This window comes from Scatophagus argus, chromosome 19 (genome assembly GCF_020382885.2).
Source record: "Scatophagus argus isolate fScaArg1 chromosome 19, fScaArg1.pri, whole genome shotgun sequence".
In the NCBI taxonomy this organism is placed as follows: Eukaryota; Metazoa; Chordata; class Actinopteri; family Scatophagidae; genus Scatophagus; species Scatophagus argus.
In genome coordinates this window covers 9,229,621-9,257,073 of record NC_058511.1, presented here as the reverse complement: position 1 = coordinate 9,257,073, position 27,453 = coordinate 9,229,621, and the positions used below count along the sequence as shown (strand labels likewise).

At 41.4% G+C, this 27,453-nt stretch overlaps 1 protein-coding gene across 4 annotated transcripts in view; it reads right to left on the bottom strand.

Moving 5' to 3' along the window:
- The window catches only part of wasf1 (WASP family member 1), a 55,715-nt gene that overhangs the window by 9,705 nt on the left and 18,557 nt on the right, over positions 1 to 27,453 (bottom strand). For 2 of the 4 annotated variants that reach the window (XR_006841708.1, XM_046373894.1), the window contains exons 3-7: positions 23,899 to 24,053; positions 18,872 to 19,006; positions 10,668 to 10,821; positions 6,937 to 7,054; positions 1,502 to 1,585 (exon numbers count right to left, since the gene is read on the bottom strand). Coding sequence is in view for 3 of the 4 variants with exons in the window: in XM_046373894.1 (XP_046229850.1) it covers positions 1,502 to 1,585; positions 6,937 to 7,054; positions 10,668 to 10,821; positions 18,872 to 19,006; positions 23,899 to 24,031 (624 nt within the window). In the remaining variant the exon portion in view is untranslated. The remainder of the gene's footprint in view (positions 1 to 1,501; positions 1,586 to 6,936; positions 7,055 to 10,667; positions 10,822 to 18,871; positions 19,007 to 23,898; positions 24,054 to 27,453) is intronic. The other 2 variants (XM_046373895.1, XM_046373896.1) reach the window with 1 other exon arrangement.

The following is a 27,453-nucleotide window of genomic DNA, read 5'->3' as shown; positions in this document are numbered from 1 at the left end:
GACCCCCACAGGGAGGCCCTGCAGGGGCACACCCCAGACCACCCCACTGAAACCCCTCACACAATACACACACACACACACACACACTGCTACTGCTGCAGAACTATTGGATACGGGTCGACTTGTACAGTATCTACACCTGCCTATTGAATATTATAATCAGTGCACAATTAAAATCTTCAAATGAATTTAGAAGACACTGGGTGTGCAGTTCCTTGGATTCTGAGATTCTGCATTATTGTGAAGCCTCATGCAACATCAAATATGCTTGGCGAGCTGAAAAAGGCTCTAAACAAGAACAGCAAGTTGAACGCCAAAAGTGGCAGAGAAGCAAATGTGTATCGGCTATTGCGACTTGATATCAGCATCAAAGAGGAAGAGGAAGACATCTCTGCTCAAACGTGGGTCAGAAAGTGTGCACACTAAACCAACGGCTGAGGGACAAGAGTGTCATTCCAAAGAAATGTGCAGTTAGATTCCCAAACACAGTCACAGCGCATACGGCCGTTCTGAGCTGTCTTGCTGTTAGTGAAGTGTCCACTCCATGGCTGTGTCCCATAGTCCTTATTTTCATGGCGTCCTTTCCTATTTCGTAGATACAAAACTAGTAGTGTGGCCAATAGCAAACAAGTTTAAAGTACTTAACTGTTACTCACTTTATTTGAAATTTTAAAAATGTACCAGGATTTTACATCAGGTTTAACAGCCAACAAATGAATGGCTGAATGAATCATAGAATGTAAACAAAGTAATTAATAAATAAAACATAGTTCTATTTTTTAAGCCCTAAATAGTAATGCATTTCAAGGCGACTCAGCTTTAACCTTCAGTGGTTAAAACACAGACTTTGGGGTTTGCAAGATGTGTTAATACAGAACAAAGAAAGAGCTAATGAAAGCCTCAAAAGGCTCTTATTTACCCACAGTGTCAAGCAGTTTGTCTTTGGCTTGGAGAAGCTCTGATGTATCTAATTTAATGCTTCTTAATCCCCAAATGCCTGAAAGTCAAATAAGACACTTTGTGTCACCCAAAGTCTGTTGCTAATCCTGAATTTGACGGTGATTGTGTTATATTGTCAGTTGGCTGTCGCTTGACCACAACGCGAGTGCTCCTAAAACATAAACATAGGAATGTTTCCCATCTCTACTGTCCACCCCATGTTATTTAATTCAAGTTATTACATTTAAAACTCAGTACATTATCAAGAGGACAAAACTTAGTCCAACAATTTCCCCTTTTCTTGGATGATTACTGATGACAGTAACCAGCATCAAAGGACTCAGACTAGTCTCCTATCCCTAGAGCAGAACTGGGATGCAGTCAGGGGAAGGTGAACACTGGAGAGCTGTTAGTATCGGGACAGTGCTGGGGACCTCATTTGTCTCACTTGTGCGCAAACCAGAGGGTGAGTAGATAGATGGGGGGAGGGAGTGAGGGCTGCAAGCTACCGCGTGGGGAGCAGATGCTCTGTTGGAGGGATAAGGAGGGGAGAAGTTCTTACCTCTGGGGGAGTGAGGAAGGGAGGAGGGGTTTCAGAGAGACCTCTTATAAGGCCATTGGGACACACAAGATAAGGCATTTCCAGCTGCACAGAGTTAGACAGACAGTTAGAAGAAGATTCAGCAAAGAAAATGTAAAGCAAAGGCTGAGAGCAACAAGAACAGAGGAAGAGCGAAAGTAGTATTTCTACAACTTCTGTCTACCACTGAAACAATAGAAAACACCGCACACATACTCAGTTGTCTTCACGTGGCTTAAGCTTTCTTAATTTCTTCCACAAATGCACTATCTGCAGTGGTAAACTCCATCTAGACCAGTCTGAAGTTGGAGAACCACTGTCCCGCCTCACTTTTATTTGCTGTGATGACGAGCTACTAAAAAGATGAAACGCTTGAGCAGACAGAATAGGATAACATGCCATAAGTTAATTTAAAAATGCGAATTGCTGCTTCAATGAGGTGTTTGCATATAATCTAAATCGCATACTTCTCAGTCCTCCTGTGTAAAAAAAGATGCTGTTGTGGCAAGAAAAAAAAAAATCTGCTGTTGAAATCACAGTCATCAAAGAGTTTCTCTCTGGTCAGAAACAATCATCAGGGCTGCCTGGTACATGCTGCGGCTGTGCTGTCGTCTGGGCAGCAAGAAATAATTAATATTCATGTTCTGCTGCAGGAAGACAGGGATCTTTGTAAACACGACTTTGTACTCAGAGATACACTCTGTTGCTTTCCTAAACAATATCTGAGGCCACAGACACCAAAACATAATGATGAAAGATCCTCATTTAACTTCAGATCCATTTGTGGCTTTATTTGCATGTGTTACGGTGTCTCCAGCTCCATTACTCTGACTGTACACCATAATCTGTTTGGAAGTCATTCTTTTTTCGCAGGAGTTCACAAGACCTTTATGATAATATCTTCTGCAAATATCTTTAAAAACCCCCAAGAGATGAACTGTGTCCAGCCACACAAAAAGCCCAGGGAGCGTGTGTGTGTGTGTGTGTGTGTGCGCCTGCCGACAGTGAAGCAGCCTTGGATGTGTGCAGCTGCTGTGGCCCGTAGCAGGGCACCGTTCAGGGTGTCAGCGTCGGTCCATCTCTGCATGTCACTGACGTCTCAGACTGTTGAATGGACAGGAGTGGTTACCATGCCAACTGCAGTGCGCATGTATAGGGGAGGTGCTCTTTACTTTTGCTGCTGTATACGCAGACATTTTCTTGGCATGTTTTGGCTCTAGTGCGTAAAGATACTTTATGTTGGAAGCTGATTCTCCTTGCTGGCGCGTTGTTACACAACAGCACATCCCACCATATTCTATGCTTCAAGATTGCTGCAGACATTCCTCATGTCAAATCGAAGCACATTTGATCAATGAAATGTTCTACTTATGAGTGTCGGACTCTTGAGCATCTGCCCTGATGGTGACTTTTCTGATGCACCCCCCCGTCTCTTGAAACATTCATACAAACATCTTGTATGACTCAACTGAGTAGACCATATTTGCTTTCTCTGTGCTGCTATCATCAAATATGGATGAAAACAGCTGCACACACAGTTCAGATTTCTATAACTAACTCAAAAATCCCTAAAACTTTAAGTCATGGTCAGCTTCACTCAGCAGTCCGAGTAGAGCTCCGGAGCTGCTCTTTAATAGGTGTATGCGTTGAAGTTATTTATTTCAGTTATTTCTAATCTTCATGCTCAGAGATCACATACACCACAAAGATAGTTTGGCTAACAGCTTTTTTAAATTTGAGGTACAAACCTGCATACACATGCAAGAAGATTATGCAGTTGTCCCATGAGCAAAACAAAAAAGCTTTTATTGGTGTGTACTGTTATCTCCAATAAAGAGACAATTTGGATTTGCTGACCCAAAACTAACAACTCACAGCTCCCTGTTGATACTTGACATGAGATACTGGCTCTTTAATCACGGGAGAATTCCTGTGATACTTTGACTTGACCAGACAAGAAGTGTATGAAAATGAAAAAAAGCAGACAGAAAGCTACATGTCAATATACAGTATTTCCATTATGATAAAGCACTTCCAGCTGCCTGTGCCTGTGAGTGCTACAGAGACAAAGGGGGCTTCTCCACAGGGGGATCCAGATGCCAGACACGAGCTTTGATACAGTGTGGACTCTGATCTCAAAGAGAGACAGTGATGCTCTCTTCCTACTCTCATGCCAACTTTCTCTCTCTCTTTCCCCTTCTGTCTTTGGCTGCTTTTCTCCAGAGTCACTGAGTCTTTCTCCTCTCCCTCTCTCTGACTGGCTCAGCAGATAGTCTCCTGCTAATCCACTGAGGGTGAGGCTAACACAGGAGCTAATGAGATTAGGACACAGCAGGCTTCTTTCCCCCTTCTCTTTGCCCTGTGCCGCTTTTGGTTTATCACTGGCTGCTAATCTGTCCGTGCTTTTGTGTGTAACGTAACGTGTGTGTGTGTGTGTGTAAATATGGTTTCAGACTGAACTGCTGGATGGCTGGTGATTTAATAAGGTGAAAGAGGGGATAAAGTGCAGATGTTCCACTTTTCCTGACATGCACTGCAGTGGAGAGTTCAGTTACGACATGGTCTCGCTTCAGCTGACGTTTTGGTTTTAAACAATCAAGTAAATCCTCTGTGTTTACTTTTAACTTCCTCACTGAACATTCACTCATTTTTCTTTTTTTTGCTCTGCCATGACTGACTCATGCCAGCTTTTAACATGACATTTTACACTTTGAGGAACATTAAACTTTGATTTCCCCGACCCAGAATCGTTATAACACAGACATATTTTCTGTGATGTATGATAAAGCCCAGCGCAACCATCGACTCTCATGTTGCTTGGATACTGCATCCATTTTAGGTGAATAAATCTCTCAAATACTATTGCACTTTAAGGTGATTTACACTGTGCACTTAAAACTGTCTGGATTGTGTCTGTCTATTAGGTCTGCCCTACCTGCCACTGGACTATTTCAATCTGCTCTTTTCACACTGTGGGCTAGAATATTTGATTTGTTGTCTTTCCTCTGTGGTGTAAGAAGAAACTTTGACCTGAACCCATGAACTGTGTCTCTCTGTACACCAGCTGAAGTCAATTGCTTTTGCGACTCACTGGAAGGCATCCAAACCCATTTTTCCTGGCTCAGTGAGTTCAAGGGATGATGTATTTAGAAAAACTTTTAAAGAGTCAGTAACACAAAGCTAGACCTTCCTTCAGATAAGATCTGATCTCTCTTTATTAAATATGTCAGGAACTTTCTATCTGAATTCTCCTTTGATTATTGATCTGAAAGACAGAAATCCTGCCTGCTGTGTAGCTACATTACTTTAAGATGACCATTTTCTGTTGTCCTTCTGCCTCCGGCCTTCTCATTCTTGATTTTTGATGTGACCTCGGATAAGACCTCAGCTACCGTTCCCAGTCTTTCTGTATTGTTTCATGATGATCGCATTGTGCTACTACTTAATTCCAATATCATAATTTCACATTAGGCTGTGCACACATATGCCATTTGGTGATATATATCTAAATTCTTTCTTCTTCGCACTGAAATATTAATTTCAACCCTATTTTCCAAAGCCCAGCTGGAATTAATAATAAATAGCAGCCAAGAAAAAAGGCCAGAGAAAAGCATAAAAGCGAAGACTGAATGACAGACTTTAGGGAGGAGAGAAAGTGAGGGCGAGAACTGGAACAAAACGTGTTGGCGGCCAATCTCAGATAGCGTCACACTGACTGACGGGTGGCACATCCCGTCAGGTCCTCCACGCTGCGGCTACATGATCGATCATGGCTGATTTAGATCTGTTTGTCTGTGCATATCTGTGTGTGTGTGTGTGTTGTGCGGTTGCATTAAAGGTGAAACTTTATGACAAAAAAATTCTAAGCTTAAAAGCAAAGAACAGTTGGGGTGATATCTGTAGTATTCACATAATTACTGCAACTCCCTCACTACACACACACACATACACACACACACACACACACACTTCCTGAATGCCATGACTGAGTGAAGATTGGTGAAGTGCAAATGTGATCAATGATTTACACACCACATTTCACCCATTTGAGTGTACGTCTTTGTGTGTCTATCCCTCACCCTGCAACAGCTGACTCTGTGTGCTCTCCATAAACACACACAAACACAAACACGCACACCCTCTGTGCGCTGAATTTTCCTTGATCCTCATTCAGACTATTTATCCGCCATGATGGTTACACCGAAACAAATACGTGTGCATAATTCCTCTAATCCATCCTGCTCTCCCCTGTGAATGTCCTCTAGGCCGTTCCATGAGGTCTATCGAACTACCAGCGTAGTGGGGAAGGGAATGAACCAGGCTTTACAAGCTGAGCCCACCCGGGGCTTTAATTAGAATGAAATCATTGGAATGAGCTTCGGGTACAAGTGGTCATATGAACCGAACCTTCTGAAGCAAATAATGCCTGTCTACTGCTGCAATGAGCTGTGGTTTTCATTTTACATTTAGGAAATAAAATCCATGCATGCTTATCACCCTGTTACAGAGGTGATGAGTACCAAACCGGCCCACAAATAAACATCCTTAATTTTATTCCGTCTCTCTCTCTCTCTCCATTCTCCTCCCTGACAAATTCTTGGCTAAATTCACCCTCTGTCCCCTCTTCACCATCCCTACCATCACTAAAAAAAACCCTCATAATGAACAAATTATATCTTATTCATTCACATGAGCCCTCAGCAGAAAATCATTCTCCGTACTCTTCACTGACATCACTGTAATAATCTTTGATCAACTGTGGCGGCAAAATGTTGAGCACGCCCTGCTTCCCAAGCCGGGAAACCCAAGCTGGCGCTGATTAGAGCTCCTCATGATGAGGATGGGAAACCCTTTTTGGATTGATGGAGGGGGGAGGTGTGCATGTGGATGGGGTGGGGGTGGGGGGGTCACAGGTCTGCATCTGATGTGGGAGAGGAGCTTTCAGTGGATGTGCAAGATCTCTTTGAGTTAATTTGTGTGCGTCTCTGCATGAAAATCCAACATCAGACTGTACATGTACAGAGCTTTATGTGGTTACGTGTGTGTGTGTGTGTATGTGTGTGTGTGTGTGTGTGTGTGTGTGTTTGTGCGCGTGCACACACGTGACTGTTGCAGAGAGGTGATGCACAGTGCGGGGGCAAATGAACAACAGATGCTCCCATTAATTAGATGTAATGATCACACGAGTAATAACTAAGAGGGCTGACTGGAGGAAGAGTTGATTCATATGTGAGTGGTGGATAATTAATGCATTACACTACGTGGTCAGAAGCCAGGCCTGTGAATCTATCAGTTAATCAGCCTGTCGACACATCAATCTGTATCTGTGGAGAACACAGGAAGTCACTTGTTCCTGCTCTCGCAACCCCACTGCCCATCAGAAGCAGAACCCTGTGCTTGCGATTTTTCAGACATACCTTCTGTTTCCGCCTCTCCTTCCTCTTGTCCTCTGTGTCCTGCAGCATCTTCTCTCTCCACAGGTCAAAAAAGTAGGATGGATTGGTGTAGAACTTCAGACCCTCCTTCCCATCATCCCTGCAGACGAACGAAAGAAACCAAGGAATCTTGTTACATTTTGGTTGGCAAGTAGGAGAAATCGTTTTCTTCCTTTTACAAAGACATTTTAAAAACGTCACAAAAATCTTGGTGGAAATTCTGCAAAATGTCTAGACTTAATTTCATGTTTGAAAAGCTGGTACCAGAGAATGTTTTGCATTTTTGCCTGAAAAATACGAACGATTATTTATTTTTATTTTTTTTTTATTTATTTTTTACAATATTTGCTGACTGATTTTCCGTTAATGGACTAAATTACCCAACTGATTACATAAAGAGCTAGCTGACAAAGGGCGTGGGAGCACAAAATGACAAACAGGCCTCTTCTCCTCTTTTCCTGTCTGTTTCTTAAACTGCAGAAGGAAGGAGAGCAGACTGGAGAATGGTGAGTGAGAGGAAATGTTTGTTAATAAGAATTTCTTTTCCTGCCTCTGTCTGTCTCAGTCTCCTATCATTCAAAAATCACATCTGTTCACGATTTGAAAAATAGCTCCTGCAATGTCATTTATTCCTTCTCAACTCTGCACCACTCTGTCTTCTTCACTCACATTGCAGGGGTTTTAGTGCTGGGCAGCGGGGGTGTGACACATTTCACAAGAAAAAAAAAAAAAGCCTTATTACAGGAAACACAAACAATGTTGAAATAATTCCGATTGGTGGCCATTAACCAAACCAATTACAAACCAATAGGACCATCATAATATCCAGGAGATTCATGTGTTTCTTTTCACCTCTTCAACATAGATATACATGACTATGTATGCTATGTAAGCTGACTGGGCATCACAGAACAACACAATAATACATATTTCATATGAGCAAATACTGCAGTCCACATGACCTAAATAACATCAGTAACAGGGGTTCTTTCACAGAGAGCAAAGCGACAACATCCATCTAAATAACCTCTCGTATTTTCTGCAGACCAGCACAGATACACTATATTGACAAAAGTATTGGGCCACCTGACCATTACACCAACAGGGACTTTAGTGACATCGCATTCTAAATACACAGAATGCAGATAGCAGCTTTCACTCTTCTGGGAAGACTTTACACAAGATTTTGGTGTGTTTCTGTGGGACTTTTTGTCCATTCATGCAGTAGAGCAATAGTGAGGTCAGACACTGATGTTGGGTGAAAAGGCCTGGCTCACAATCTCCATTTCAGTTCATCTCAAAGGTCTTGAATGGGGTTCAGGTCAGGGCTCTGTGTGGGCCAGTCAAGTTCTTCCACACCAAACTCATCCAGCCATGTCTTTATGGACTGTTTTGTGCACTGGGGCACAGTCATGCTGGAATAGAAAAGGGCCTTCACCAAACTGTTTCCACCATGTTGGAAGCATCACATCGTCCAAAATGTCTTGGTATGCTGAAGCATTAAGATTTGCTTCGCTGAAAGTAAGGGGCCTAACAACACCCTTGAAAAACAGGCCCATGCCACACCTGAATTCAGTAATTAAGAGGTGTGTCTGAATACTTTTGTATACAAAGGGTATGTTCAAACACACGGTGCAAATCAACTAGATAACTCCATCTCTCCTGACTGTGAATCTTTAACAACAATACGGCTGAAGGGCACATAAAATAATCTTTCAAATTCCCTTTGACAGTCAAAATTAAAATACAGAAATATTTGGCGTTTCCTGACCATTCAGTGGTCCTCACTTGAACTTATGTGTAGCTGCCTTTAAACAGTGTTAGACACATTTTGGGAGGCAATTATTTGATGATGACACCAAGAGAACAAGAACGCAGGAACACGACAAAGAAAAGCTTCAAAAGGCAAGAGTGGAAAGTTTAATGTATGCAACAACAAAGAGAAGTAAATAGAATTTAACAATGGGATAAGGCGAGGGTGGAGAGAGATACTGTAGCACGTGTATGTGCGCATCTGTGTGTGTGTGTGTGTGTGTGTGAGCGTGCACTGTGGGTAGTATTTGACTGTTTGTGTATATCATTATGCATGATATTCACTCTGTGTATTTTTGAGGTGGGTGTTTGTGTGTGTGTGTGTGTGTGTGTGTAAGAGATACAAGCAGAGAGAGAGAGAGAGAGAGAAAGCAGAGCAGCTGTGCTCAGGGTGGATCTGAGAAATAACAGCCTGGGGAGATGTCCCAGGGAGACTCCTGGTGTGATGTGTGAGGAGAGGAGAGGAGAGACTCAGAGAGAAGATTTAAATGAGAAGAGTTGGAAAAGAAGGAGAGCAGACTGGAGAGGAAGGAAAGGAGAGAAGAAGAAAACGAGAAGGGAAGAGGGAATGAAAGCGGAGAGAGGGGTGGAGAACAAGATGATTAGAGCACAGCAAAGGAAAGGAGAAGAGAGGAGAAAGAGTGGAGGAGAACAAAAGAGAAAAAGGAGGGGAGGAGTAGGAGGACAAGAAAGCAAAGCAAAGGAGGGCAGAATAAAGAGGAAAAGGAGGATAGGAGAGAAGAACAAAACAGGAGGGGAGGAGAAGAAAAATCACTAAATGTTAGCAGCAGCACTAATATTGACATATAAACCAGTCCTTCTCTCATGGACACAGTAGAGTAGTGCAGCGACTGTCCTCTATAATAACTACCTAATCCACTCTGCTGGACCAAGTGCTCACGGTTACTCCATCAGAGGAGCCTGGGAACTGACCTTGATGTTCACATGGTACATGTTTCTATGTCTGATTCAACTGTCAGCATTAAACCTTACTTTTCTGAATATAAACATGTCTTCAACCTGCATCAAACAAGAGACATTCAGAGTAAGACTGGGAAATAGAGGCAGACACCCACACTTGCCTTTCACTCAGTCTAAACCACGTCAAGGCTTAGAGTTTAAAACACAACAGATTTAAATACCACAGCCTACCGCTGTGCCCGTCTCTCTCAGTGCATGTGTATATACACACAAACACACACACAGAATAAAAAAATTGTTTGAGCTGTAACCTTCCCTGACTGGCCTGGTCAAGGTGACAGTATTACATAGAGATGGGTCACGTAAGATGCCGCAGAAGAGAAAAAAAAGTGAGAGGAAGGAAATAAAGAAGTGAGAAAGCAGCAGGGTGAGATGGCTGAGAAATAAAAGGGAGGGGAGTGCTGGCCAGCAGAGTTTTCTATGGATTATTCATCTTCCGATGACTCTCATTCTGCTCGCCCAGCTCAACCTTAAGAGCTAAGAGAGATGCTTGGTGTGAAAGAGTCACAAGCCTGCTCATAATAATATACCAGCCTCCAAGGTGAACAACCAAGTGTTTCGGTACATGCAAAATCAAACTTTGCATCCTTTTGAGGTTACAGGAAGCTCACAACGTCTAAAAGTTTTTATAGTGGTAAGCAGAAATATAATACAAAAGAATGGGCCAAAAAATAGCCAAAATGCAAAACAATTTTGGTGCTTCTGTGTTAACACATTGGGATTCAAGGACTCTGTCTATCAATAAAATACTAATGTATGACTTTTTACCCATTTTCCAGGCTGAGGAGCGTGGAAAATGACAAATATATGCAACAGTCAATGTTGTTATTAATGTAGTGTCATCATTTCACTCGCAAAATGTAGTTTTGAAAAGCACACACATCACTGACTTTTACAGGAAAATCCCATCAGATTCAAACCTGTAGGGCGTGAGGATGTTGAGGGGTGGTGGCTGCTCGCACGTCTGGAAGGTCTCCTGCAGCGGGATGGGCAGCGACTGGCGGTCAAAGAGCTGCTGGTCCTGAATCGTGGAACTCCTAAAAGCCTTCCTCATGGTGATGTCCTGAAGAGACACTGAGGAAGGGATGGAAGAATGGAGAAGAAAGGAAGCAGAAAAGGGAAATTAGAAATACAGGATACGAATCCAATACGTTTGCCAACTGTGTGACTGACAGAAAGATAATTAGAGAAAAGAGAAATCAGTTGATAATAGACTGATCTGTCTGTCTCTCTTGTCTCTGATGATAATTAACACTTGGCTCCATCTCATCATTATCCTCAGCAAAATCGACATTAACATCATCATTCAAACAGTCACAATCAACTTTACGGAGTACGAAATGCTTAACAGGCCACTAATCATCCTCCCTTGGGCAAATGCTATATTGTTGCCCTAATTGGCTAATTTCACCCCCCCCCCATGCAAATCCACATATGAAGCTAAGCTAGGCTAGGCTAGGCTAAGGCTGTCCGTCATACAGAGGCTGTGGGAATGATTGCTCTTCTTTCATACAGAAACAGCCGACATTTTCAGAGGGCAAAAGAACAACAAAAGAAAATCAATGCTACACAGCTGAGGCTTTCAGAAAAAACAGGTTGGAGAAATAGCTGAAGGGAGGAGGAAACAAAACCACCACTAAAGCTGTCCCTCAATCTGGTCCGGGCCAAGAAGAAAACAGTGAGACTTGGAAAGAAATCCAGAGCGTTGCAACCAGATCTGAATTATACATGAGAAGATGACAAATGGATACACTTTACTGCTGCCCAGGGAAAGAGTGATAAAGTCATGTAGCATACAAAAAAAGTATTGTTACAGTACAGTATTATTGACCTCTAATAATAGAGAACAATATGATACCACAGAATCCAATACTAAATCTAATACCCAAAACATAAACTAAGTAGATCTCTTTTAAGCCAAACAAATAACAACTGAGTTATCAAGGCGTTCATTAAATGTTTGACTTAATTAAAGAGCCAAACATTTCACTGTACAAAGGTCCAGAAAGGACCAACCACCCCCATCTGATCTCCTACTTTGCAACAGTGCAGCTGGATAATGACTTCCACAGACTCACTGGAAGAGAGGGCCGACCACCTGAGGAACTGAAGTATCCTTATTAACAAACACTTATCAGTGAGCCAAGGTTTGGTAAGTAACACGCTGGGAGAGAACAAAAAGAGGCCAGAGAATGCAAGGGGGGGGGATAATAAAACTGCACAGACACAACAGAGGCAGAGTCATGGAAATGCATGGAAACAGAGGCCAAGAAGAGAGACGGTGAAACGAACACGAGACGTGCAAATCAAAACATACAGACGGACATGCGTGAGGTATTCCATGAGAGTAAGGCAGTAACCTGAGATGGACCACAGGGTGGATTAAGACAACACGAGGGAGAAACTCTAGCAGCTGTTTAAACAGCAAACACACAAACAGACAAACGCATAGTGTATACACTATGTTGTTCTACTGTAAACAGAAATAACCACCGGAGAAAATCGATATCACACCTATGACAGTTGTTGTGCAAGGTATTCTTAATGTTAGTGCGACATTTTCTATTAAATCCGTTGTTGTTGTATGTACTCCCGTAATGTTCCTGTGACCTTTTTCCATATCTACGTCACTAACAACAAAAAAAAAATGCTGTGGTGATGTGTCTTGACAGAGCAAGAAACACAAGCAGTTGGATCGAAAGGGTCGTAGACAAACCAGCAAGTTGAAGTTAGTCTGTAGACTGTGATGGATGTTCACACCGGATAGTTTGGGTAAAGATTAAAGTGGAATAGACAGGGGTAATGGTGAGATCTAGTTGAAAAGATTTGAGAGTTGTATGGGATACAGATGAGGGAGAGGAAATACTGTATGAAAATCAAGGTGATCCTTTCATGATCCCTGTAGAGTTTTTCACATCTTGCTTTTCCCCTTTTCCACATGAAGGTCAGCGCGAATACCAGGAAAGAACATCTAGAACTGACACCAACTGTCTCCTTCTTACTGTTTACAAATGTACAGAACGGATCTACAGAGTGGACTGCTATAGACACCTAACACTCTGCCAGGAGCCTAAGGTAGCCAACCGGTGAGTCGCAATTTGGTGGTGGGGAGTGCTGTGTGTTAAGCAAAAAGTGCTGTGTGTTGCTGCCCCAAAGCATTTAGGGAGAGCAGAGGGCTGTCAGATGGTGTGACAGCTACGTGCAAAAGCGATAAACAAGACCGAGGCAGCGCAGAAGTGTGTGTCAGGATGCATTTGATGCATAGCAAGGTGGCTATCAACCACTGCCAAGCAACACTGAGCACTGAGGGAGGCACATGGCACTAATCAGTGTGGGCAGAAACACAGAAGACACACACACACACTCACACATGCAGATGGATATCTTGACATGATGTTCTACATCCTAATTACAAAATGTCACTTATTCAGCTGAACGACCAATTACACCCATTTAGTGAAGACATTTAGCTAATGAGTAAAATGTGAGTGTACGCATTTGGGAGTGAATGAGTGAGTTAAGGAGAGGTTTTAAGTGTGTGTGTGTGTGTGTGTGTCTCAGGTCAAGCAGCACCAAGTGCAGAGACAGCCTCTGATCTCAGCCTGTGAAGCTCCTTATCAGTAAGCGAGTGGTGGATAGTTTATCTCTCTCTCTCTCTCTCTCATATCCTTCTCTAAGACAGATAGCATCTGACTAAAGCACCCTGAACCAAAGAGAAGTGAGGAAGTTCTTGTCACTCACACTCACACAAACCTCCTTTAGCTTCCCTAAAAGTTTCAGGGAAATTATGTTTTTCCCCCTTCATCTCCTTCCTCATAGAGATGCAGTCCTACACACACCAACTGAAGATAAGAAAAGGCATAGGCCAAGCTGTCTTTTAGCATGCAGACACAACTCTTTCTGCTGTTGTACCTCAATGCAAATGTTGCCCTATTTTTCCCCTCCTGCAGACCTGAATCACTCTTTCCTCTCTCATCTTTTTTCCACCCTTTCCCTCTTTCTCTAGTTTATTGTTTGTCTTTTCTTTCACTTTGTCCTGAATGTTCTCCCTCTTGCATTCACAATGCATTGAATTTGTAAATAACCCATGTTGTGCACAGCATGAGAAGTCCCAGTGTAATCCTGGAACAGAGTAAGGAGTTTTAAGTCAAAAGTAAGTTGCATGTGTGAAGGAGTGAGCAGATAAACTTTATGCATCATCCCCATATGGTTCTAGTTTAAGAAGGCTTTTGTCACAGAGTTCTCTGGTCATCACCCACAAAGCTCCTGGATGAACTATCATCACCACAAATTACAACTTTCTGCATTCGCATAATCACTGGAGGCTGCATGAAGTAAATCTTATACAAATGTCCCTTTGGTTGCCAAATGGTGAGGTGGGCCAGAAAGACATATCTGAGCATGTGCATAAACAAAAAGAAGTGGCCAATATGAATAGAATTCTCTATCACGTTACACCTAATTTTACTTCATCATATCAATAAAACCACTTTATTTTAAATTTTAATATATAATGTAATATATGATGGCATAAACTACAAAACTTTTGATGCACATTTTTATTCCTTAGAACAAATTATTGTTGAAAGTTAGCTGATTGGTCACTCATAGTATAACTACACAGTGTGTTCAAACCACACCGTCACTGATGCATATGTGAAACATAAACCAGTGTTACTGCTCTTAATGAGAACATCTGGACAGGTGTTTTCCCACTGTAACGGCACTTGTTTTTTATGAACCACCCCCATGTCTGACTGAAGATTTTGTCCTTGAATGAGGCACAAATGCACATTTCACTTTGCTTTTGCCATACTTGTTGTTTTACCCAGTGTATCTGTTCTTATTGTGTACACCATAACACTGAAGGAATGCAAATCAATTCTCCTGTATACTCAACATTGTATATGGACAGGATGGACAATAAATTTTGTCCATGGTTTTGACCTTGTGAAGTATGCATCTACAGTACACATATGTGAAAAAAGAAAGTGGATTAAACAGCTGAACCCCATCTAACCATACTTTTCTGCTGTCTCTGAGATATGTATAGCTCTGTGGACCATATTATTTGAAATCCTTTAAGCAAATAACTCTTCTTACCACTCCAGACTATGGTCTTTCCAATCACAGAACAAACCAAAAGAACCAAATAACAAACAAGAGCTTCAGTGATGAGGAGAGACTTCAGCCTTTCTTGTAGTTTTATAAAATATCTAATTTATAGAGTATGCACAGGTACTGCTTTGGTAAGTGATCTTAATAGAGGTAGACAAAGAAGATGTAGGGTAGATAAGCAAAGTGTATACCAAGTGGTAGAGAAAATAGGAGTCAAGAAAGGTTAACAGGCAGTAGAAGAGAAAAAAGACAGGAAAAAATAGAAATGTAAACACTTAAAGATCAAGATGCCATGTGAGAGAGAGACAAATACAGAAAAAAAGAGAAATAAAACAAAATTGGCCACTTTTAGAATATAGTAATGACACAGCAGGACTAACAAAAAAAGAAGGAAGCAGTGAGAGACTTTGGAGTACATAGAGAAACAGTTAGAGTCCAGAGGGACTTGGGGTGGCTTTGTGGCCTTCCATAATGGCCTGCAGCCAGTGCAATGATATAACGGTGCCATTAAATAGGAGATACAGGCCATTAGTTTGGCTGGCAAGCGTGATGGAGGGGTGGGTGGAGCAGGGTCTTGACAGCACACAAATGGCATCCACACAAGGTGGAGAGAGAGCAGAGATCAATCAGAGAGATGGAAGTGTGCTGTGGAGGACAACAAAGACAGACAAGGTGTGAGTGGGGCAGCTAGCGGTCAGGAGAGGACAGGAAGCGCAGGAGAGGGGGAGTATAAAGGGCAAAGAGAGGGACAATACCTTTAAAGGACTGACGGTATGTGGGGTGTGGGCAAGGTGAGTGTGTGTAGCGTGCACACATGAGTGTTTATCAGATTGAACATGCATAAATTCATGTGATGAAGCACTTTTGACCTCAGCCACTGCACCACCAATGACACTGCATACATCACTCTGGCCATCTCTCCATCTTACATCTCCCCGACCTTCAGCTAAACATCTTTCATTCCACCCACCGTCTTACACTCTGCGTCCTCATGCTTTGGACTGATAAATCATATTTCACTTCAGTGTTTCTGTCTGCACTGGGTCTAATTCCTGCAAGTCTACTGCTGTACTGTATCTTTGTAAAGCAGCCAAACACAGCTAGGCTGCACAGTGCTTGTCTGAGAATTAGGATGTACAGTATAGATAAATTCCAAGACTGCGACTGATTTCCAGCACTGAAGTCACAATGATCATTTATCACCTCACACTCTGAACTGAACTATGAAGCGGAATTTTAATTTAGTTCTCGGTTGTGTAATCACCTGTCACAGTTAGGTTAATTTAGTTACATATAAATTCATTTGGAAGCATCTACTTCTTTGAGGGAATGTGATTAATTCAAATAAAGTCTAGAACCAAACATCACATCATAGCCTTGGCACATTGTCACGTTTTCTGACACGTTCTGCAGTGTATGCAAATGCGCTGGCAAGTCAGGTGGTAAACTGTTAAACTCCTATTAAAGTTAACACATAAGCTTGACTCATCTCTGCAGCAGCATTATTTAGCACCCATTATATACAGTGAGCACTGCATTCATTACTCAGCTAAAAAAATGACATTTAAAGTCTTAAAACATAACAAGGAATGGCACTAAATATTGTGTGTTTAACATTTGACTTTATAAAAATAACGCTGTGATAATTACTCCGAAACTTGTTTTAACCAAAGAGAATATGCAATACACATCATAACTTAGCTGCGAATCAGAACCAATTTTTGCAGCAATTTGCTTCCAAGTAAATATAATTTCATTTACATTTTGAAGCTAATGGGAAGAAGTGTATTCTGTCGGTCACCAGATTTTCTCAGGCCGTTAAGGATTTTAAAGAGATTCAAAGAGGCTTGTGAGGGGCTTTGTGAACAGCATCCATACAACACTTATTGTGTGCTCCACTCTCCTCCGTCCTATCCGACCCCCATCCTCCTATCTTTATACCGCTACAGTCCTGATTTATGGCACCATCCCTTCCTGCACTCATTCCCCTCTCCTCCACTCCTCCTCTGATGCCAACCACAGACCCACGCACACAATTACAAGGCAAGTCACATGATTGAGCTAAAAGCATACACTTTAAGCTGTGTGCAGCGGGCTGTCTTTGAGAGTGTGAGGGTAAAGAAAGGGTGGGGGTGGGGATGAAGGGTGCCATTTACGAGAAACAAACCCCTCCCACAACTGTCCATATGTCTGTCACGTTTGTCGGATGATCTGCAAGTCAACACACACACTACTGTACTTCCATGCCATTGTAGTTTCTTTTACAGATCTTACATGAATAATGGTTGGAAAGCGAAAGTAGAGCGCAGTTTTTTTCCAATTCCAAGACTACTTAATTTGGTTATACATGAGTGCAGAGGAGTTTGACTGAAATCTCTAACCTGCAGAGGAAGAAATTTCAACCTGGCCCAGAAAATTCTGCGGTGCAATCCTTATACACTCCACTGCCTTTGCTGCAGTGCCCTGTATCTTGCACCCATCCCTCCATCCTTCCATCTTTCCTACACTCTGCCTCCCCTTCGGATCCCCACCACCACCACCACCACACACTCAAGCTGCAACTGAGCTGATTTTTATCAACTGACTCTCAAGCCACTTCGGGCTAAAGAAGGAAAATCAGGCTTATTTTTAAAGGGAGATAAATCCAAGGACCACAAGCACAGATGTAGCAGACACACACACACACACACATACATGCAGAGTCACTTTACAATCTATGTCCAAAGACAGAAATGTCACATGAAAATGAACAAGCAGCTTTATACCAAAATGATACAAAGAATGGCTTTGTTGTTATTTGTATATTTCCCCCAGATAATCTGCAGATGCCTGTCTAATGCGATAAATATTAATATTTTATCTTCTGCGGGGTATGATTGGGAGCCTTCTTTGTGTGAGAGGAAGAGTACATCAATATGTTTTGTGTGTGTGTTTTTGCCCTTCAACCTCTGAAAGATAATATGGACTCACTGAGACACCCTGCATAATAGACCCCCACAATTAGATCACACGCACCCAATTATTTAATTTGCACGGCTGCGGCATGTGGACATGATGGTAAGCGGAGGGGAAAGTGAGTGGAGAGGAGGAAGGAAAAGTAGGGAGGTGGAGGAAGGGGAGAGGCACTATGCAAAACAGATGTAAAGCAATTCAAAGGGACGACACTTCTGAAATGGTAGAAAAATGGAGGACAGGACAAAAAAAATATGTGGGTGAACAATCTGAGTAACCTGGACTTGGAAGGATCCATTCCCCAACTGTGCTTAACGCACAAACCCATGATTCTGCAAAAACTTTCAAACAATTCATTGCCTTGTAAAGAGGTATTAAAGCCTGTGCTTGAAGTCGCAGAAAAGCCATAAGCAGAGAGGACAGCCCAGTGAGCATTTTACAGTGTCCGTGTCAGTGACAAGGAAGCAGTTAGAGTAGCATTGTGCAAAGCCGTAAACACTCCGCTGGCCCATGGGAAATCGATATGGCGCCTTGGAGCATGGTATTACACTGCTGCAATTCTCTCCCTTTTTACTTTGCAACCACTGCGCTATCCTGTCATCCTCCCTCTCCTCTCTCAGGATAACCTGGCTTACCTGACACTCCTGCCGATTATTGCATTGCCTTTTATTATTGCTTACCTCACATACAACCTGACCACCGATCCAATTTCTCCCCACAAAGTGGAGGCCTTTAGTGGGTAAACAAGCACCCTGCCAAAGTGAAACTCAAGCAGAATGTTTCTAATAGACACTGGGGTTTGTACTATTGAGTTGTGAAAAATGACGCCGTTGCCTGTTCCTTTAATAACAACCATTAACACTGGAGGTAGGGAGGGCTGAGCTCCATCACACAGCTGACACACACACATAAACTCAAAGGCACCAATCTAATTTGGTGCAGCAGCAGACAGACAGATGAAAGTGAAGAAGTGAAGGTGTGACTGAAGGAGAAAAAATGAAAGTGAGAGTGTACATGAATAACATGTTTGTGTGTGTGTGTTTGCAGTACTCACATTCCTCTTCTTTGGGGTCCAGCTGTGTGACACTGATGGAGAGGCGGTCCACACGCTCCTGCAAGGAGTTGACCCGGAACGAGAAGGTGTGGGCCTCGTTGAACAGCTCTCCAAACAGGTCCTCTGCATATTTACCTGCATGCCCACACACACACACACACTCTTACAAGTTACTCTACTGAAATGAAGTGTTAAGTGTTATTTTTTAAAGCCGTTTTGTAAGCTATTATGCGGCGATAATTAGAAGATTTTTCATCGTTTAAAACTGAAACTTGCTGTTCACGGGCCATTTTACTTTCACAAGAACTACAATACTTTACAGACGCAATCCCAGCACACTAGATGTGCTGTACTTCCTCTGTGTCAAGGATCATAGTTTTAAAGACATTCAATTACTGACACTGAGACATGGAGAAACACAGTGGTGGAAGAATTACCCAGATTTTTCATTTAACTAAAATCAGCAATATGGCAGGCAAAAGAACACGCCCAGCATTCAGAATCTCGTATAAGTAAAACTACTAAAGTATTAGCAGCAAAATATACTTCATTATCACCAGTACTCATCATGTGGAATGTATATGTATACCACAGGATTATAATTACTGAGGCATATTTAAGCATCACTAAAATTGCAGCTGGTAAGGTAGGACAAATTTTAACTATCTTATACACTGCTGTATATCTTAATCCATAAAAACACATCATAATTTAGCATTTGAATCATATTTTGTATTGATAATCTAAATGTAGTGTATAACTAGCATCATCACAGAAACGCAGCGCAAAAAGCACAATATTGACAGTAGAGTAGAAGTAAAAGCCAGTACCTCACAAATGTACTGCACTAGATGTACCTCACTTTCCACTTCTGGAGAAATGCTATGTGTGACTGATAACTGGAAATCCACAGGGAGCCTATTGTTGGAGTCTAAGTGCTCTGATGGAGATGTGACTGCTACAGATGTTTTACCAAAGACAGCAGTGGGATTCCAGTGTTAAAAAAATACTTTAAATCAAGAGGGAAACTATTCACTTTTGCTTCAATTTTCTGTAATGGTGGCATTTTTTATATATATATATTTCAATGTGTATCTCCCATCATTGACAAACCATTTCCATCATGAACTGAATTAGGCTTTCAGCATCTATAAATCTGAGTAATTCATGTCAAAGCATATAAGTCATGATCATGGTGCAATATGCACTGCACTTTCTCACCTCTCCCTGCACAAAGCTTTACATTAGTTGTTGGTACATTAGCATTACATTATGGTAAACATAACCACAATAATCCAGTTTCAGTTGTTGTGTATTATAGTACTTATGTATTTTCCAAACAATAGCTACAGCAGATGTTAGAAGTGTAGTTAAAACAAAAACAAATTGATTGAAACAAAAATGACGAATGTTGTAAACTGGTGCATGATGCCACAAATACTTACTTATATTTACAAAAGCATTTCACCACAAAAAAAGCCACAAAAATCAAATCGAATCGAATAATGGAAATATATCTCTTGTCTCTACTGTTTATACTGTAAACATAACGAAAATTAGCAGAGAAAATTTTACCCCATGAAAGTTACATTTTGGGGCTCCATTGGCCCCCGTTCATTCTGGACTACCTGATGAGCGCCCCCTACACAACCAGAAGTTCTGAGAGTGGGAGTTCTCCTCCTGTTAGAAATTCTCTGGTGCAACCGCGAAAGAATAACAGAACTATAGGCTACAAAGCAAGCATCTTATGAATTAAGCAGCTTATAAACCTTAGACTGTTTCTTTAATGACTTCTGGTTTAACCTGTGCCCTTAATTAAGTAGCTGAAAATGGACCTCATAAATTAAAATGTAAAACAAGAAATAATTGTTTTATTGACCTATTTACAAATCAAATATTGGCATGGCCATTTCCAGCTGATGATTAGCCAAAATTATTGGCTACTGTTTTTCTTTTAGCTGCTGTTGCACTGATTAGAACAGGAAGAACACTTACATCCCAAAAATAATAATAACATCAACAACAACGTGCTTCAAACAACCTGTGTTAACTATTGATCTGTCAAGTGTGAATTAATCACATAAAGTCATAGTAACTCATTTGTTAATGATGGGAAGAAGACATTAATTAACATTAGATCCTGGCTTATCCTGTCTGCACGTCGGGAGGCGAAGCTGCTGTAGCTCGTATCCACACAGCGTCTCTCTTAATGGGGAGACACTTCACCCCGTTTAACCCACTTGAAATGCATCTGCTATTAATCAGAACGTAAATTTTTATGACTCTGCCATCTGACCCATGGAGTAATCTGAATAACTGACGGGCGCCCATGTCAGCGGTCATGCACACTGTCTGCTAAGGAGAAGGAGAGAGAGGAGAAGAGGGAGACAATGTGTGCCTGGAAACGCTTCGGAGGAGGCGACAAAATGAAGTTATGCACTGGGCTGTCATTATAATGCTCAGTAATTAATGGAGTTGAATTTGCTAACTTTTAAAAATCTTTAAAAATGCAAGTGAGCAATCAAATTTAGTTACCCCTCAGGTCGCTCATAAGTTTTGTCAATGGTGACTTAAGTAATATTTGTTTCTGCTTTTTAATGATGTTAAGTGGATTTTTATTCCAAACTGGAGGGAGTTTTGCGACCTCTGATTCACTGGCTTCCAAAAGAAACTACTCAGGCAACTGCCTTTTTAGTATTTATGAAGAATCTTCCTGACACAACATGTATTGAGAGAGCCTTTAAAAAAACGCCCGAGCTGTGATTCAAGAGGGGAATCCTACAGCCATCATCATCATCATAACAGAATGAAATACCTGGTAGCCCCATGTGGACTAATCATGTTCATCTCTGCAGCGCATGGAGGGTGATGCAGTGAAAAATTCATAACTAATGATTCAGGAATACCAGACTATTTAATACCTGGAGATGAGGTCTTTGGAGATCGAGGCTGTTCCATAAAAGATTTGCTGTTGGAGAGAAAAGCTAAATTGGTAGTGCCCTGTCTTGCAGCTAACTGAGGAAGAGGTAACATACATTGGACAGACTGCACATGTAAGAAATCATCTTGAAGGAGCAATCGGATGTTTGAAAGTGTACAAAAAATCACCACGGCTCCTAAAATAGAAAAGATTCTACGAATATGTGTTGCTCTCATCTCATTCATGATTTGTTCTGAGGATGTGAGCAACTTGAGTGGCCTCCTCACATGAAAAAAGTAAATGTTCAGGACCATTTAAAGAAAACGTGCGCTAGCAAAATTAAAATCTATAATAATTGAAAAAAAAAATGCGAGAACAAAGGATGTGAGGATTTATAGACTTTATGTCAACATTTTTGTTTATTCTGTTGTAAAGAATGGAAATACGAATGCCATCACTTTATAAAACAATGATATCCTAGTAGTACTTCATGTTTATATTCAATTCATTTAAACTCTAACAAGTTTGTTTGGAACATTACCTCACCAGGTGGAGAAAAACGTCATTAGCTTTTTAAATATGTGATGGTTTTGGACTTGTTATTTGAGTAAAATAAACTACAGGAAACCTGTATCTTTTCATTCTTAAAACATGAAGTTAACAACTATGACAGCATGTTTTTGCAGTTTATCTTTCATTTAGCTTAAACCGGCCTCCAGTTTAATAATTTAAAGGCCAAGGTAGCACACATGTGATGTAAAAATGCCTCATCATACTGTAATGCATTGTAAAGGAAACATGCTCACTGAATGGATCAAAAGTGTGGCAGACTTTAAACGTCATAAGTTGCACTGCAGCCTGCTAATAGTTTTCTGCATCTGCAGCTCTCCTCCAACCAGTCTGATACCGCTGCATCTCTGAGTAAACCAGTCATTGAGCGAAGGCTGGGTTTTACGTTAGGATGTCTGATTTTTCCTAAAATTGTGCCACAGCTCAGAAGCACTTTCCCCTCTTGTTTCAAATTCTACTTAAATTTGAAACAAGATGTGTGCATGACGAAATTCAACTCATGCCTGGTACAATATCTTGCATGAGTCAGAGCTGAGATCATAACTATGAGTCTGGTGTAGCTGAAAAAATTCTGTCATCAACTGCACCGTTTCTCCCGCTAGGTTGTTCTACAGATGGTGAGGCATTAAGACATCTTTCCAATAAAGTGTTTTTGAGGAAGAAAGAGTGGCTGACTGAGGGCTTTTTCTACACTGTCTCACAGAAAATGTGGTGTGTTTCCGAGTGACTGAGCCACTGCAGCCCTACAGCTCACATTGTATCATTGTTCTGCCTTGCGGAAGTTTATGTGGCTGAACTGTTTAGACTCAAATTTCTTTGATGTCCGCAAGCTCCATCTTTCCTCTGATCACTGCCCTCTGCACCTTCAGTGATGACTATATAGTGTCTTCATCACTTCCCCACCTCTTATTGGCATTACTATCCAACACGAACAGAAACATATGTCTCTGTGGATATATTTTAAATGTTTGATGTTTAAACAATGGAAAGCCCTAACATGGCAATGCACAAGTGCACTCCACTCAACTCTACTGTCCATTCAAGTCATTATTCGAGAAGCATGGCAGGCAGCAAACTTGACAAAAAGTCTGAAAAGGCCTACGGAGAAAACTAACTGTTATCGAAGTAGAGAAGAGTAATTAAAACAGACTGCTGGTGCTGAGTATCAGTGAGGCTGATGAACCCAAAGCTGTAACAAACTCCTCTACTACCAACTGTTTGGCTGACAGCATCTGGCAGAGAGATGATCCCCAAAGCATTGGGACTTTGAGACTGTGAGGAAAATCTGAGGCATTAAAACGTGTGTTTCACAGGTAAAACATGAAACTAATACAGGCTGATATGGGAGTTAAGTGTGAGGTGCTGCAGATGTTCTGAACTGACACTGACTAGAAAGGTGAATTAAACACTAATTAAGTTGAGCGTATAAATGAAATGAAAAATATCTGTAGATAGCAGAAAGCATGACGCAATGAACCTCAAGCAGATGACAAATTAGTATACCAAACGTGTATCTGTGTGCGTCTGTGCTACTGACTGAGGCTGCTGAGCTGGCGTATGACGTTGGCCAAGGAGATGTTAGTCACACACTCCAGCTCATTCTTGATATTCCTTGGCAGCACCGTGTGGCACAGGTGCCTGGGCTCGATGGTGCGCTTCACCAGCGGCATCCTTCTGCTGCAACACCGCTACCTACAGGAGTGAGATGGGGTGGGACAGGACAGAGGATTTTTGGGGTGGGGGGGGTGAGAGACAAGATTATATTAGTACAACTGCAGTTAGAAACCTTATGACCTTGCTGCTTACTACAAGTCTCAAAGAGAACAGAAGTAACAGAAGGAGAAAGAAAGAAGAAAATACTTATTTCATTGATTATTTTGCAGATTTTTCTTACAACAAAGCAAAGGAAAGAAAAACAGCAGCAGAAGAAAGTACAAGTTGAGAGAACATGAGTTCAAGGGTAAAAACAGCAAGTGGAGAGGGAATACAATGTGAGACGTACAGTTGCACAGGATCCTGGAGGAATATAAAATGCTACAAAATAGCAGGAAAGCAATGTTTTGACACTGTTAAGAGCCAAGCTGTCTCATCTGTTTCACTGATTTGGTACTTTCTTAGCCAGGGCTAACACACCTCAGCACTTTGTCTGACCACTCAGCCATGTTAATGGAATTAAGGCTGCAGTGTTGGGCTGCTTTAACCTGCTCTTCTGCATTCAGACCAACACCAGAAACAAGGATGATGGCCTAAAACCACAGACAACACAGACGACTAGGTACACTTAATCTAACTTTTCACTTCAAAAGGCTACAAGAAACTGTTCAGTCCCCAAAGATGCTGGCATATATGAGGCTGTAAACATTAGCAGGCTAACATCTTCAGAATGACAATGCTAACATGCTTCCAGCAGGTATGCTTATCACATTCTTATTACCATCTTCGTTTAGCATGTTAGCATTTGCCAATAAGAAGTAACCTCAGCTGTGCTACTATTACCAAATTATCAAAAGTTTCTTGTACTATTCTATCCCTAAATTTAAGAACTTTAAGAACTTTTTATCTTACAAACCCAATGTATCGCATGCAAACAAACTTTTGTTTGTGTTACAACCCCATAAAGTTACAATCTTGTTATAACAAAACAACTGTAAAAAAAAGATTTATAGATTGTAGGCCAGAGAGCAAAGCACCATCCGCTAGCACAACTCCTGCTGTGACAACCCCAGTTAATCATGCTAACAACACTTTGTCTCTCCACTATTTGCATGGTTTTAATTAGAGCTAGTTTGTGCAATGATGTGGAGATCAGGTGCTCGGGCGGACTGACTGATTGGGCTTGACAGTAATAAGGCCTTGTTAAAACAGTGATTAAACTTTAATTGACGTGCGGTGCTTTTAATACCCCGTTGTATTCTTAGCAGCGTCATCGTCACTGAAGAATAAACATGATTATTGACCGTATCCGTAAAAATGTAGGACGAGGAAGGCTATTCTAGGAATTGACCCAGCTATGGATGGTTAGAGAGGAGAGAGAGACCCGTAAAAAGCTTTGTTGAGGTGATTCATCTTGGAAGTGTCTTGAATGGAGGCAAAAATGCCCATAAAAGGAAAAAATGAGAACTCACACCTCTCTAAGCCGTTGTTAAAATGGTTTGAATGAGATGTGCGGGCGATGTTAACTGTGACACAAACCCAAACATAGCGGCAAAAATCCCTTCTGAAATAGACATCCTCTCTACTCTTTAGAGGTTTTTATTTCCTCCCACAGTCTCTCCATAACACACACACACACACACACACACACACACACACACACACACACACACACACACACACACCTCTTCAAGATTGGGAACATCTCTTAACTCAATGTGTGCTGACATTTTCCACAGCCTCCGCAGGTCTTAGTATTGGAGGGCTAACCCTAAACTAGCACTCGCAAAGGTGGAGGTGTAAACTCAACTGTTACTGTGTTGACCTTAAACATGTTCGAGAGCATCATCCTAAACACACCAAAAAAGCAAGATAAATGAACTACAATCTCATATTCAAAAATCTTATCAAAATCTCATTTTCCTTTAATGCACAAAACATCAACAGTTTTAATATTACTGATGTGAGTGCTGATGTTATCTTCTTGAAGCTGCGCTGCATCCCATTTGCACAATCTTCATCCCAGCTCTCTCAGAGCATTCGACTCCATCAACTCCATTTTAAATCAGATGCTCCTTAGTGATTAATGGGTGCTTAATGTCAGATATCAATTAGGTGTTTATTTGCCTTTACTCAGCCCATTGGTTTATTGTATGAGAACAGGAAAGGTTCCGATATGTTTCACATTTAGCATATTTCTGGGGTGAATGTGTGCAGAGACAACCGGAGACATATTAATAGCGAAGCAAACAAAAATTAGTCAGTCTTAACGCTGTTTATTTCTCCACCATGCATGCACTCTGACTTATTCAACACAAACACCGACAGACACGCAAATAGACGATGAAAAATGTATCTGCCAGGCAACTTCATGCTGTTTCTGTACCCCTCATGCTCATCCCTCCCTCTTCACAGCTTCTCTCATCTCCCCATAAAGGAATGCAGTGTCCTCTTAATAACCTTCCTCCTACCTGCTGGGTCATAAGAGTTATTTCTGAGAATGATGGAGAACAGGTTTATCTAAAGGGGGGAATAAAAAAAAAACAATAAAAATAAGGCTTTCAGATTGCAGTAAAAGAAAGACAACAGAGGGAGACATACAGGCTACACATATTTGACTGATTCAATGCATAACGTATCAAAAAATGAGAATTTATTTTTGTTTATTCTCTTTCCCATAGTATTTTCTTGATATCTGTTGACAAATCATTAGTGAGTAAACACTCTTTACTAGCCTTGCTTTTCAAAAAATTCCACAGTGCATACGCATTTGTGCGTGATTAATGACTGCAGCATACGTTTGCTGCCTCGCCGATTGGACATAAGTTAACTCAAGGCTTTCTCTGCACAGAAGGACACACAAGCACTCAGTACTGTATGGTCACACATACATGCTGCACGTGTCCACTGAGGCTTCCATACCATACTATGATATGATGACATATGACAGCACCGCTCCCACGAGAATAGTGCTGTCATTTCTCATGGGTTCTCATGAGAAATTGCTTACACATCATCTTGGTCCTGACAGGGGTTGAGAAAAAATGAAAGAGATGATGAGAGGAAGAGAGAGAGAGAGAGAGAGAGAGAGGAACTAGAGAACACTACACTTAAACCCATTAAAATTGACAAAACCATAACAATATGACAGCTCTTAAGGTGAAATCAAGAGTTTCCTGCACGAGTGATGGGGCTTTTATAAGCAATTCAAGCAAAGAATGGAATGAGAAATCTCTAAAACAAAAGTTTTACTCCATAAAGAGTGTTCCACCACCAAATAAATACGGGATGACTGGTTAATGTCAATGCTATTGTTTGTGCAACAATAGCTGTCTGTTTATGTGGAAAAAAAATATTAACAGAAGTGGCAAGCTGTGCCTCACTGAATTGAGAATTAAGAAACAAGTCCAGCAGGATAGATGGAGTAGCAGGCGTGACA